At 38.6% G+C, this 14887-nt stretch overlaps 1 protein-coding gene across 1 annotated transcript in view; it reads right to left on the bottom strand.

The window, feature by feature from the left end:
- SEL1L (SEL1L adaptor subunit of ERAD E3 ubiquitin ligase) overlaps positions 1-14037 on the bottom strand; it is a 67124-nt gene extending 53087 nt beyond the window's left edge. Inside the window, exons 1-3 of the mRNA XM_053602212.1 lie at positions 13862-14037; positions 7779-7816; positions 6584-6815 (exon numbers count right to left, since the gene is read on the bottom strand). Coding sequence (XP_053458187.1) covers positions 6584-6815; positions 7779-7816; positions 13862-13931 — 340 coding nt within the window. The 5' untranslated portion in view covers positions 13932-14037. The remainder of the gene's footprint in view (positions 1-6583; positions 6816-7778; positions 7817-13861) is intronic.
- Between the last annotated feature and the right edge of the window lie 850 nt (positions 14038-14887).

Here is a 14887-nt window from a genome sequence, read left to right as displayed (position 1 = left end):
GCTTGCTCAAGGTCTTAGCAAGAATGAAGCAGGTCTCTCCTCTCTGCTTGTTGGACCCCAAGACCTTTGCTATAACTACCCCCTCCTGCCTCAGCCCCTCCTCCTTTCTCCCACAACAAAGCTTCTCCCCAAGTTCCTGGGAGGGAGCCAGTGGTCCTGGTATGTGATAGTGTTTGGCTTTTTCTGGTCAGAAGAGCAATTTTATAGTATATTCTTTCAAATTACTACAAGAAGTTGCTCTTAAAAAAAAGTTAATTGATCAAGCAGGTCTTCAGGAATTATTTCAGAGGAAGGCACCATTATCATAGGAGATAACAATTCCACCCGTGTTATTGCCCCTGAACACCTTCCAGTGGGACAAGATATGGAGGTGGAAAACTGTGATACTGACAATCCTGACCTTGGGTAAGCCTACACTAATGTGTGTGTTTGCATGGTAGATTTTAGCAAAAAAGTTTAAAAAGTAAAAAAATAAATAAAATTTACAAAACAGAAAAAAGCTTATAGAATGAGGATATAAAGAAAATATTTTTGTACATCTGTATGTGTTTAAGCTAAGTTTTGTTACAAAAGAGTCAAAACGTTAAAAAAACTGAAGTTTATAAAGTAAAAGTCACTGTAAGCTAAGGTTAATTTATTATTGAAGAAAAAAATTAAATTCAGTATAGCCTAAGTGTACAGTGGTTATAAAGTCTACAGTAGTGTATGGGAATGTCCTAGGCCTTCACTACCTACTCACTCACTGAGTCACCCAGAGCAACTTTTGGTCCTGCAAGCTCTATTCATGGTAAGTGCCCTAGACAGGTACACATTTTTTATCTTTTATACTGTATGTTTACTGGACTTTTTTAATGTTTAGATACATAAATCCTAACCGTTGTGATAACTGCCTACAGAATCCATTACGGCACCAGTTCTCAACCTGTGGGTCGCGACCCCTTTTAACTGTATTAAAGGTTCGTGGCATTAGGAAGGTTGAGAACCACTGCATTATGGTAAGATGCTGTACAGGTTTATAGCCTAGGAGTAACATACTATATAATCCAGTCTAAGTGTGTCACAGGCTATACCATCTAGGTTTATATTTAAGTACGCTCTATGATGTTTGCACAAAGATGAAATTGCCTAACTGCATTTCTCAGATGGTATACTCCTTGTTAAGGAACTCACGACAGTCCCTTAGTATCACTGGGGTACTATGAATTGGGTCCAGGATTCCTCGCCCCAATACCAAAATCCATAGATGCTCAAGTCCCTTGTATAAAATGGTGTAGTATTTGCACATGACCTATGCACATCCTCTCTCCTATACATTAAACCCTCTCTAGATTACCTATAACACTTAATACAACACTAATGTAAATAGTTATTGTATCTTTAAGGAATGAGAAGAAAAATCTGTACTTGTTTAGTACAGATATAGCCATTTGTTTTTTTCCCCCCAAATATTTCTGAATAGTTGGTTGAATCCATGAAACAGAATCCATGGATGCTGAGGGCCAACTCTATATAAAAGTCCATGGATCTGTAATGATGCTTGTGATATTGTAAAATATATATGAGGTCTTCACCTGTGTTTTGACAAATAGCTCCTAAAACCTTTGGAATCTCTGGATTTGTCGCTAGTATTTTAATGAACGATTGGTGGCAGGGAGCTCCCAGGTTGCCAGGGGAACCAACCAAGATTAGAGAGTTGAAACTTTCACTCCTACCACAAAACCTCCTGGGATGGTAGGGGGGCTGAAGGGTGAGCCGATAAGTTAATGCCAATGATTTAATCAATCATGTCTATGCAGAGTAGTTTTCATAAAAACCCAAAAGGATTGAGTTCTGGGGCTTCCAGAAATTTGGACATAGCAGGCCTGTGTATGTGAGGTGATCAGGCCAGAGAGGGCACCAAACTCTGTGCCCCTTTTCCTATACCTTCCCCGGTGCATCTCTTTCATTTGGCTGTTCATCTGTATCCTTTATAATATCCTTTACAGTAAATGAATAAATATACACTTACCCATTATTATATTTCCCAGAATTCTAAGTTCTAGCAAATTTACTGAACCCAAGAAGGGAGACTGGGAGAACCCTAAATTACAGTGGGTCATCAGAAGCACAAGTGAACAACATGAGGCTTGCAACTGGCATCTGAACTAGGGTGTAGTCTTCTGGGATTGAGCCCTCAACCAGTGGGGTCTGAAGCTATCTCAATATCTCAGTGAGAATCAAGTTAAGTTAGAGGACATCCAACTGGTGTCTGCTGGACAGTCTGCAGCAGAACTAATTGCTTGCTTGGGGAAGTACCCCCACACATTTGGTGTCAGAAGTGTTGACTCAGTGAAAGTAGGGAAAACATACTTTTGTTTGGTTTTTCCTATACTCTTACAATGCTCAAAACCAAAGCAGAGTAAAATGAACAAACAAAAACATACTCAAAGGTCTCCTTTGGACATTACTCAGGCACCAAATTCTTACATGAAAATATTTCAAGGGAGTGGATCAAGTCCATTTTGTTTTCCCCAAATGGACTGTATTTCACAGTAATAACACTTGATGAGGGAAAATTCTTTTTTTTTGTAGAGACAGAATCTCACTCTATGGCCCTCGGTACAGTGCTGTGGCCTCACACAGCTCACAGCAACCTCCAACTCCTGGGCTCAAGCGATTCTCTTGCCTCAGCCTCCTGAGTAGCTGGGACTACAGGCACCCGCCACAACGCCCGGCCATTTTTTTGTTGCTGTTTGGCTGGGGCTGAGTTTGAACCCGTCACCCTCGGTATATGGGGCCGGCGCCTTACCGACTGAGCCACAGGCGCCGCCCGATGAGGGAAAATTCTTTAGAAAAGAATGCCAGGTGGGGAGAATGGGCGGAGGGAGGATAATTGGTGGGATCACACCTACGGTGCATCTTACAAGAGTACATGTGAAACTCAGTAAATGTAGAATATAAATGTCTTAACACAATAACTAAGAAAATGCCAGGAAGGCTATGCTAACCAGTGTGATGAAAATTTGTCAAATGGTATATAAAACCAGTGTATGGTGGAAAAAAAAAAAAAGAATGCCAGGTAAGAAATGCATGTGGAATGGTAGAAATAGAAAGTTACCACTCTGTGACCCCTAATGACATAAATGATCCAGACAACACACAGAAATGACTGTCAAAATCTCTAGCAAAAAAATCAATGAGGAACTTCAGAATGGCTGGATGAAGCTGATGCCAACGGATGTCACTGACCTTAACTCACTAAACATGGGACAATCAGATGGTATGTGCCTCCCAATGTAATGCAATAGAAAGTATACAATACCGTATCTGAAAAACTCTCAATAAAAACATGGAACCAAATCTATCTAAGCCTCTAAGGCTAACTTCCAGTGTATAGAATTTCTAGCAGACAGTGGAATAAACTAAATGATATTATAAGGATATGATGAACTAGATCTCAAATGTGGGAAACCGTATAACATAAAGGACACCATACATTCCTTTAAAAAGATAAAATGACATGCTGGGTGCAGTGGCTCATGCCTATAATCCTAGTACTCTGGGAAGCCGAGGCAGGTGGATGGCTTGAGCTCACAAGTTTGAGACCAGCCTGAGCAAGAGTGAGACCCCCGTCTCTACTAATGAAAAACTCAGGCAAGAGGATTGCTTGAGCCTAAGAATTTGAGGCCACTGCGAGCTATGATGTCACCAGGGTGACAAAGTGAGATTCTGTCTCAAAAAAAAAGGACACTTTAAAACAAAGGAGGAAGAATGGTTATAGATTAAGAGACCTAAAATCTTAAGTCTGGATACTGATTAAAATAAAGCAATTACAATAGAATCTCTGTAAGCTGATACCCCAAGGGACTGAACCAAACTTGTCAACATACAGAGGTGGTCAACTCAAGAAATGAGGCCTACTGTACAGATACGTACATGTAGAACATGTCCGGTCTATGAAAATTAGGCCAACTTAGGAAGTGGTCAATGTAGGGAGGTGGTCAGCTATGGCAGTTCTATTGTATTAAAAGACTTGAAACAATTGGTAAAACTGAAGAGTCTGGGCTCGGTGCCCGTATCTCAGTGGTTAGGGCGCCAGCCACATGCACTGAGGCTGGCAGGTTTGAGCCCTGCCCGGGCCTGCTAAACAACAATGACAACTGCAACCAAAAAAATAAGCTGGGTGTTGTGGCAGGCACCTGTGGTCCCAGCGGCTTGGGAGGCTGAAGCAAGAGAATCACTTAAGCCTCAGAGTTTGAGGTTGCCGTGAGCTATGATGCCATAGCCCTCTACTGAGGGTGACATAGTGAGACTCTGTCTCAAAAAAAAAAAACAACCAAAAACCAAAAACAAACAAACAAACAAACAAAAAAAACAAAACTGAGGAGTCTGGGTATTAAGCAATAAAGGAGTAATGGCTAGTTTTATGATTTTGTTAAAAAATTCTTACTTTTGGCTCAGTGCCTGTAGCTCAAGTGGCTAGAGTGCCAGCCACATTCACCAGAGCTGGCAGGTTCGAATCCAGCCCAGGCCCGCCAAACAACAATGATGATAACTACAACCAAAAAAACAAACAAACAAAAAAAAATAGCTGGGCGTTGTGGCGGGCACCTGTAGTCCCAGCTACTTGGGAGGCTGAGGCAAGAGAATGGCTTAAGCCCAAGAGTTGGAGGTTGCTGTGATGCCACGGCACTCTACCCAGGGCAACAGCTTGAGACCCTGTTTCAAAAAAAAAAAATTCTTACTTTTAGAATGCACACATAGGTAAAAGAACATATGGAATTTTCTCTAAAATACTCTGGTGAATAAGCTGTGTTATGGTGGAGCCTGTAGTCTCAGCTACTCAGGAGGCTGAGGCAAGAGGATTGCTTCAGCCCAGGAGTTTGAGGTTGCTGGGAGCTAGAATGATAGCATGGCACTCTACCCAGGGCAACAGAGCGAGGCTTTGATTCTAAATAAATAAATAAATAAACAAATGAAATAAAATACTCTAGGGAAGAAAAAAAAGGGCGACTGTGTGGGGAGTGGTAAAGATGAAACAAGAACAGCAGGATGCTAAGGCTGTTGAAGCTGGGAGACAGGTGGGTACAGTGGGGGTCATTACACCTTCTATTTCTATACATGTTTAAAATCTGCCTAAAATAAAAAAGGAATGAATAAAATTTTACAACAGTAATACATACTTGGCTGAGGTATAGGAAAATAGTATTTCCAAAGGAAGTAAGTAAACAGAATTCTTTTTTTTTTTTCTTGAGATAGAGTCTCACTTGTAGAGTGTGCTGGTGTCACAGCTCACAGCAACCTTTAACTCTTGGGCTCAAACAATTCTCTTGTCTCAGCCTCTTGAATAGCTGGGACTATAAGTGTGCGCCACAAACCCTGGCTATTTTTAGAGACAGGGTGTTGGTCTGGCTCAGGCTGGTCTTGAACCTGTAAGCTCAGGCAATCCACCTGCCTCGACCTCCCAGAGTGCTAGGATTACAGGTATGAGCACTGCACCCCACCCCCAGAATTACTTTTCTGAAGAACAATTTAAGCATATGTATCAAATGTCTCCCAAATTTTAATTTCATTATAAGAATTCTAAGAAAATTTTCATCACTGTGCACAAGGACACATACAATAAAATGATCTCTGAGCAAAATATCGTAAACAATATATTCAAATATTAAATTGTAAAAGAATACTAAAAGACATGGGAAAATGTTTATAATAAACTGTTAAGTATAAAATGCAGGCTGTGAAACAATATATATATATTTTGACCCAATTTAGTTTTCTTAAAATTATGTGTACACCAAGAAAAAAAAAAAAGCCTGAGATTCTCCATAATGTTAATAGCTGTAATTTTTACTGGATGGGATTAAGGTACTTTTTAATTTCTTATAAATAATTTTCCTATTTATGAATATGGTATATTTGTAGTTAAAAATTTCCAATTTTTAAAGTTCAAATCCAGATCAGTTCCTGAGAGCAAATAATAATAGTGGGTAAAGTGGAGATCTCTGAAATAACTAAATGACAAAAAGGTAGCCGACAAGGCAGAATGGACATGTTAATAATTAATTTTTTAAACTATAGATGTTTAGCATATTACTGTGAAAAACATCAAGTTTTAAATTTAAAAGTAGAAGTGTCAAGGTGAAAGTAACAAGGGGATTAAAATTTACATAAGCTTCAACTGGAGAAGGATAAACATCTAAATCAAATTACCTAGGATGATCGACAAGGTTATTGGAGTAAAAATCCTAACACAATTCTGAAAATAACCAAAGTTCCATGTTACACAATGCTTCCTTGCGTTTCTGCTTTGTGTACCACTCTGATATATTACTTTTTAAAATTTCTCAGAGAGAAATTTATTTATATATAGGAGTCCAGAAAGAAATGTTAGGATATTAGTACAATACAAATTCAATTTGTCTGAGTTCAGCATATATAACGTGAGTCAAATCTGTTAAGTAACAATCCTATAAAACTACACTCTGCATGTGGTTAATGATCAGTAAAACCAGCCTTCTTCAGCATCTTTAGTCACTACCTTTAAAGTTTTAGTTGTCTCCTTTCCTAAATAAGGTAAAAGCAAAGAAAATGTCCAGACTACCTGGTTTCCGTACTTTCTTTGGTTCTTCATAGTTCTTGCTCTCTGAATTTGAAGATTCTAGAAAGCTGATTTCTTCTGTGTCACTTTCCCCCTCCTGGCTCTTGAGCTTATCTTCCTCTTCTTGAATATGAGATTCCAGTTCTGATTCTTCTGAATCGAGAAATATCTGACCAGCGACTACTCTGCCTGTGGTGGTATGGTCCTTTACTGACTCGTCGGATGGCAAAGAAGCCTGGGAACATAAATATTTTTAGTTATCAACAATACTAATAATCTCTTCAACCCCATTTGACCATTACTTTTACTAACCTAGATATCCTGTCTCCTTAGCTCCCTGAAGTGCTACATTCGCCCATTTTTATAGGGTTAGGGTTTAGTATGTATTTGTCATATGCCTTCATCACCAGCCTCTTACTCTTTTTTTGAATTTCTGCTTAAGATATTATTTCCTCCAGGAAGACATCCTTAATTTTTCTTTTTTTTTTTGTGGTTTTTGGCCAGGGCCAGGTTTGAACTCACCACCCCCGGCATATGGGGCCAGCACCCTACTTCTTGAGCCACAGGTGCCACTCGACATCCTTAATTCTTGATTCTTAAAAGTCTAGGTTGAGTTTTCCCCACCTCATGATTCTAACATATCTTATAACTTCCCCTATGATAACCCTGTATTATAACTTCCTACTTTTATCTTTATTGCCTCAAATCTAGAAATCAGTGTTCATAACGGATTGGCCTCCGTGGATATTTAAAAATCAGCCTTATTCATTCCATTGATCAATAGCGTATTAGCGCGTTTGATTATTTTAAATTGGTAAGTGGTAATAAAAGGTAGAGGTTAAGTCTTCAAAATTAAAAGAAACTAAAAACTTGGAAAAAAAAAAGAAAATCAATCTCTGATTAGGCAGTAAAAATGCTACTGCCTTACACACACACACACACACACACACACACACACACACCCCACATTCAAATTCAAATTAAACCCGACAGTCAACACTCTTAATGGAAATATTTACTATTCTCTCTTGTAGGTCAGTGATTTTTTTCCCCCAGAAGAACTAGAACTAATATTGCTATCATCTATTTTTTTTTGTTCTTTTTAATTCCATTGTTATTCAAAAGATAAAGATTTCATATCCTTTTTATAGTACATAGTTTATCCTCTGAACTAGAAAATATAAATTTTAATACACACCTTGGAATCCAAGGATTCATCCTGGCTGCCTTCTTCATCTGCAAAGAAATTTGAAGACAATTTAGTTATCTTCCCTACTGGGAAATTAAAGGTACTATTAAAACAAAGCACAATAATATGTATAGCAAATAACACAGAAAATAAGTATCAGATACTGGTTAAATAAACCTAGAATTATTTAAAACTTGGTTAGATTCACAATTGTTCAGAAAAGATCAAGTGAAAAAGAAAAAAAAGGGGGGCTGGGAGGTTAGTTTTTTTCATTCTCCAGGGAAGACAAAAGCTTCACCTATTACAAACATAGGGAGATCAAGAGCTCCCACCCCCAAGACCAGATTCTTCAGATTCCACCCAGTTCTTATGTATATAGGTGGACTATTACTGAGAACGAGTCACCAAATTCATAAAAATAAATCTCTTATTTCATAAACCAGGTTCCCATATATTCTGTTCCTCTACTCAGGACCTAGAGTTACAGTAACTTATTTTAGTGCTAATTAGCATTTTATTACTACTGAGAATGGAAATGAATAATAATTTTTTTTCCCCCAGAGATTGGATCTTGTTATGTTGCCCAGGCTGGTCTTGAACACCAGGCCTCAAGTAATCCTCCTGCCTCAGCCTCCCAAAGTGCTGGGATTATAGGTGTGAGCCACTGCATCTAACCTATTATTTGACAGCAGAGTTGCCAGAAAAATACATTAGGATTTGTGTTCTACTTTACTAAGAAATAACCAAATACAGACAAAAATTTGCATAATACTATCATGCATTCACTCACATGAGAGCTGCAATATGTATTAAGAAACCAATAGCTTATATTAAACAAGTAACAAATCCAGCCACTATTTATACTTTTTCCCCAAATTTATAGTCTGCTTTGGTTTTGTCTGATTACATTAATTTTCCTTTTATTATTCTTTCTCTGTTTTCCAGATACTACTTCTATTCTGGCTATTGGTCATTCTTTTTCCTGCTCTTCTGCAAACACATGCAACAACTCAATAATCCAGCAACAAATCTGTCAGATGATCTCTAAACTTCCTTTTTGCTCTTAAAATTACCTGATTTCATCCAAGAGGGAGTTTCAGTACTGCCTGCTCGATAAGCTATGTGAGAAATCAACTAGCAGACAAAATGCTGTAATATCGGGTGATTTTTACTAGAAAATTAAGTATTATGGTTGCCATTTATTTTTACTTCACATGATCACATCTAAACATTACTTTTAACTTAATAACTAACTCTCCAAAATACAACAAAAATGTGTTTCGAGTTTGTTATGAAAGGACTGAGCTGACTTTAAGAAGTATAACCAACTCAATTATGCTCAAAATATACAACTAGCTCACAATATTCGCTCTTCTTCTTCTTTTTTTTTTTTTAACCCCCGCTTTTTCTTTTGAATATTTGAAAAAACCAGTCTACTCGTAAGGTTTTGTCATATGTGAAAGTGTAGTCAATTCACAGGAAATTTAAATTGTAGCTACTATTCACATTCACTTACTTTTAGATTATCTTCAAAGTATGTTTTATTTTTGGTAGGTGGAGAAGAGAAGGGTATGGCATGTATTACTCCCACAGTGCTCATAACATTTAGTGGTAGTGATGTCTTAATTAACAATCCTCCTTCATGCTAACTTCTTCATAAATATCACCCAAAGCGCAAGTTCTAATAGATAGTTCAAATTCCATTCTCAGCAAATCTTTAGATAAAGGAAAAAATTCATCTCTATTATATATCAAAGTTGCATGTGTAGATACATGTAGTTAACGAATCAGAAACATCAACTGGTTAATGTATCAAAAGCAGATATTAAATGTTCAAATGTACATTTGTAATATATGCCCATGTACTGAAGCTTTAGATCAGCTGGAACTCTAGATCACTAAATTACTAAATTTAGTACCTATCACAACAGGTCACATAGGCAGCTAATAGGTAAATAATATAGACAGCTATAAATAATTTTAAAGACACATATATTTGAAGACACTATAAGCTGTTAGGCATTAGAGTAGCAAAATGTGTTTTTGAACTCTTAAGAGACATGATTTGTGACCTCAGGATTATTTCATGTAAATTGCATCATCCTTCTCTCTCTTCACATACTGGTAAGTAAGAGAATTCTTTTTCACTTACTAAACTGGGAAAGCCTACTCCAGATGGTATAGTCTTATAGTTCATATAGCACTTGTCGAAAAGTTGCTTATGGCCTAAGAAGTTCTGATGTTTAGTTTTCAGATAAACATTAAAGTTATACATAAATAAGGCAAACGGTAATGCTTTTATCAGAACACAAAAAACAAGCAACAGAAAAACCTGCAAAGGGATTCAGTGACGTTATGGATTTCTCACTCATCAGTATCATATCCAAAATATAATGGTTCCCACTACTCTATTAATTGTATACCTTCCTTTGAAAAACATCAATTTTTTTTTTTTCTGAGACAGTCTCACTTTATTACCCTGGGTAGAGTGCCATGACATCACAGCTCACAGCAACCTCAAACTCTTGGGCTCAACAGATGATCCTCTTGCCTCAGCCTTTGAGTAGCTGGGACTACTGAGAGTTCAAGCAATCCACCCATCTCAGCCCCCCAGAGTGCCAGGATTACAGGCATGAGCCACTGTGCTTGTCTTTTATTTTTTTATCAGCTACCACAGCTGCAATGTACCAGAGATATTCTTTCAGAGAAAGTATCATTACAAATCCATTTTTCCTCCTGTGATATAAATTAAATAGACTAACATCTTCAAACACAGAAAGTCTAAAGAGTTTGGTGAAAAGAGACAAGACATCCTGTCTTCTGGTTAGGCACTGAGTATATGCAGATCCTAGGATAGTCCTGATTCTAAATTTCTCCAACTCTGAGGCCTAGAGAGCTAGGTTGGAGAGCTGGATTCCTCACCTATCGATTCTGACACACAGTTCAATATCAAAAGCTTGCTCAGCCTTCATCTCTCAATCTGTCAAAAGGGGACAATACCATCTGTCCTTGTGGCCTCCCAATGATGTTTTAGGAACAACTAAAATAGTGAAATTAAAAATCCTTTGCAATCTCAAAACTATTCTCTGAATTTATTTTATTAATCGTACTATTACCTGAAATATCTGGGAGTGGACCTAATTAAAAAGACTAATATTGTTTGGCACAAAGAAAAAAGAGGTTAAACCATTTACCTCTTCCTGCCAAAAATAAGAAAGTATGTATTTTTAAGTGAAATATAGTATAGTCATTTCACCATTATCTTGAGAAAATGAAAAATTATCTTTTAATCTTCTTCTTTAAATGTATTTGTTCATAGGGAAAACATTTCTAATGTAAGTACAGTCGTGCCCCTTAACAGCAGGGATATATTCTGAGAGAGGTGTTGTTATGTGAACTTCATGGCGTGTACTTACACAAATCTAGGTGGTATAGCCTACTACCTACTGGGGCTTCAAGGTATTGTTCCTAGGCTACAAGCATGTTCAGCATGCTACTGCACTTATTGGCAACTGTAACACAACAGTAAGTATTTGTGTATCTAAACATATCTAAAGCTAGAAAGGGTACAGTAAAAATACAGTATACAAGATAAAAAAGAGTACATTGTACAGAGCACTTACCATAAATGGAGTTTGTGAGCCTAGAACCTGCTCTGTGAGAGTCAGCGAGTGGTAAATGAATAGAAAACCTAGGACGTTACCGTACGCTATCATACTTTATAAACACTGTATACTTATGCTACACTAAATCTAACCTTAAAAATGTAACTGCACTACAATATTAGGACAGTTAAAATGTCACTAGGTGAAAGGAATTTTTCAATTTCACTATAATCTTATGGGACTGTCTTACATGTGGTCTGTCCTTGACCAAAATTTTATGTGCCACATGACTGTACCATACTTTTATATACCTCTAAAACAAGGTATTAGATAACAGCTACTAACAGTCATGAGATCAAGATTCTCTTTATTGGCTGACCATATTTTTTTTTTTTTTTTTGTGGTTTTTGGCCGGGGCTGGGTTTGAACCTGCCACCTCCGGCATATGGGACCGGTGCCCTACTCCTTGAGCCACAGGCGCCACCCTGGCTGACCATTTTCTATCTGGTATGAAACACAACTTGTCCTGGGTAACAGCTAATATTTAAACACAAAATTATCACCAAAAACTTGATTTCTGTACCTCAGCTAAACTTTAAATATAAACTTTTAAAATGAGGCTGAAATCCTGCACACATAAGCACTCTAATAAATGAAAAAAGGCAAGAGAAAATCGGGTACTTAATTTGTAAAACTTTATCTCACAGAAGCATTTTTTGATATTTGAACTTCATGTGAGCACAGTACTGCCTTTATTAGTCTTTTGCATATCTGTATTGTTTTAGTTCTGGCTAAGTAAGGCTTTTGCCCTTACCAGAGAAATATTTTGGTACAGATTTAACTATGGGAAATCACAACAGACATTTCTTGAACACAGTCCTTTACTAAGTACAACCCAAAGATTTAATATTTCAGTGTTAATAGTCTTTTATTATAACACCCCGAGAATCCCAACTTTTGATTTTCAACTTCACCTCCACTGACATGGCGCTCTTAGTATATGAAATATAATTAAAGAAAGATGTAGGAAAATTTCTATGCTTTTTCTTTAAACTTTGCAAATTGAATTCAGAGGGATATACACCAGGTTCTTTAATAGCTAGAGTTCTCAAACTATGGTGTAAAGAATCACTCACGGAGATTCTGCAGATACCTGACCTAAAATTGAATTTTTAACAAACTCATAAATGGAATTCTGATGCAGGGGGTCCATGATCCACCATTTACTCTACCCATTAAACTTAATACCTTCAATTCATACTTCTTTTGATCAAACAACTGCTAGAAGTACTTCAAGAGTTAGTATAACCTTCAAAGATTGGGTCATAAATGCAAACCATCAAAACTAATGGACAGAGGGGGGAGTGGACCTGAAAGCATGATGTTGGCAGTAATCAGCATATGCTTGTTGCTTCTCAAATAGCATCTCAAACCATCATCATAGAATCTTAGGTTTAGGCCACTTAGTTTAGAAGTAAATGATGTTACGGCATTGATTTACAAGTAGGCAGATAATTTGGGGATTCAAATAACCATCTGGGGAATTTTCTGTTGAAAAAAAAAAAAAAAGAGTTGACATTTATACTCTGCTTTGTTCCAAAAAAATTTAAAGCCACAGAACAGCTGTCTTGTCAAGGGAAACTAATTAAAATTCCAAAGCATTACTATACTAATTTTTCTTTATCAACATTTAGAGAGCCTAAGTATTTTTTCTCAACACTCCCAAAATAGAAGATTTTAGATGTGGGCAGATTAAAATATCAAAAAAGAAAAAAAATCATTTTCAGAACCAGAGTATAAATCAGCTAATTGGAAAATCAATTGAAAAACACATTTATTTCCATATGCATATAAAACATTTAAACTATTTGCTATTCATTTTATAAAGACTAAGATCTCCTCAAAAACCAACAAATGTGGGGCAACTAAGAAACTGTGACAGAGGTCACCAGTTTCTCAGGAAGGTTTTTAAAAAGAGGTAGGGAGTGGCTAAAATTTTGATCAGTCTTCGTTTTTAAACAAATAGAGCAAGATGTTAAGAAACCAAACAAACCACTGTCACATCCTGGTACTGAAGGACCCTTGCTCTGCCCGAAATGACGGCTCCGGGTGTGTCAACTACTTAATTTACAAATCCCAAACCCTGGGTTTCATTTCCCTTGTTGCATATAATCTACATGAGGGTCGAGGAAGCTCCGCTGGGCTATTCGTTCCTATAAAGTCAATTCCTCACTTGAGAGGAGTAGCGTAAAGTTAGGTAGGGTGTGGGTAGGGTGATCGTCCCATCTTTTCTTCCCTCCCTCCATCTTCCTAACTCCCCCTTTGGCCCAGCCCCACCGAAGCCCAAACAACGAGGGACACCCCAATGCCAGGTGCGACCCGAGGAAGCGGGAGTGCAGAGCCTGGAACCCCCACGGCCCTGCCCACCCATGGAGGCCGAGGGGGCGGCGGCTCCCGGGCCTTCAGCAGGAGGGGGCGGATACTGACCCGAGGTCGCCAAGGCCGAGCCCAGCAGCACCGCACAGAGCAGCAGCGTCAGGCCAATCCGGACCCGCATCCTGCTCTCGCGGCCGCTGCCAACCCACAGACCTGTCGCCTTCGCCTCTGCCACCACCGACTCAGCCACCGCTGCCTCGCGGCTGCTCTTCCTGCTCTGATCTCCTTGCTCCGCCCCTTCCCAGGCCTCCTTGACCCAGCGCACAGCCAATCCCCGCCCGCCGTCGCGGGATCCTCGCCCAATTGCCATGGTCGCCCTGCCTGCCTCTTTGCCCCGCCCTGGGGTCGTCCATTGGCAAATCATCGTGCGACGCTGCCACAGCCGCTTTCCCGGTTGGACCACGGTCTCACCGACATGGCCCCAGCTAATTGGTAGCCCGGGATTTCAAGTATCCCGGAATCAGAGCTTGAGTCAAAGGCTGGCGGAAAAGAGACTCAGCTAAGACTACAATTCCCACAACGCACTTCATAAAATTCATTTGGCGTGAGCTCCTGGGAAACGTAGCCCCTCGTGGGCCAAGATTTACAAGTGCAGGTGACTTTTGAAGTTGAGAGAATTTAATACCCGGTCTAGATATTAACTCAAGGCTATGAATCCACACGCCTTGTTTTTTTTGAGAAGGTTAAGAACTCGTAATGTGGTAAGCATCTTTTCCTATTTGTTTTATTTAGAAAATTTGAATTACACATAGTGATAATGAGCACTGAGAAAAATGCAACAGCTATACTGAATTTGAGACTTAAAAAAAAAACCTCAAAAACCCTCAAATAAAACAGTTCTATAGTATGTGGCAACCAGGGTGCAAGTCGGTACTCATGTTCCTTTACCTGACAAAAGGAAATAAATCCACCCAGCATAGATAATCTCCATGCTGGTATTCATTTTTACTAAGTCCACCAGATAATCATCTGGAAAATGTGACAACTGCCTTTGCAAAACCCTTTTAAACACTTGTCCTCATCCCTCTTTTCTTATGAGCTGCATTATTCTCTTCTTCCCTAACTAGAGTTAGGCGG

This window comes from Nycticebus coucang, chromosome 9, assembly GCF_027406575.1.
Source record: "Nycticebus coucang isolate mNycCou1 chromosome 9, mNycCou1.pri, whole genome shotgun sequence".
Classification (NCBI taxonomy): Eukaryota; Metazoa; Chordata; class Mammalia; order Primates; family Lorisidae; genus Nycticebus; species Nycticebus coucang.
Note: the sequence above shows the minus strand (reverse complement) of the source record. Positions and strands in the feature narration are given on the sequence as shown.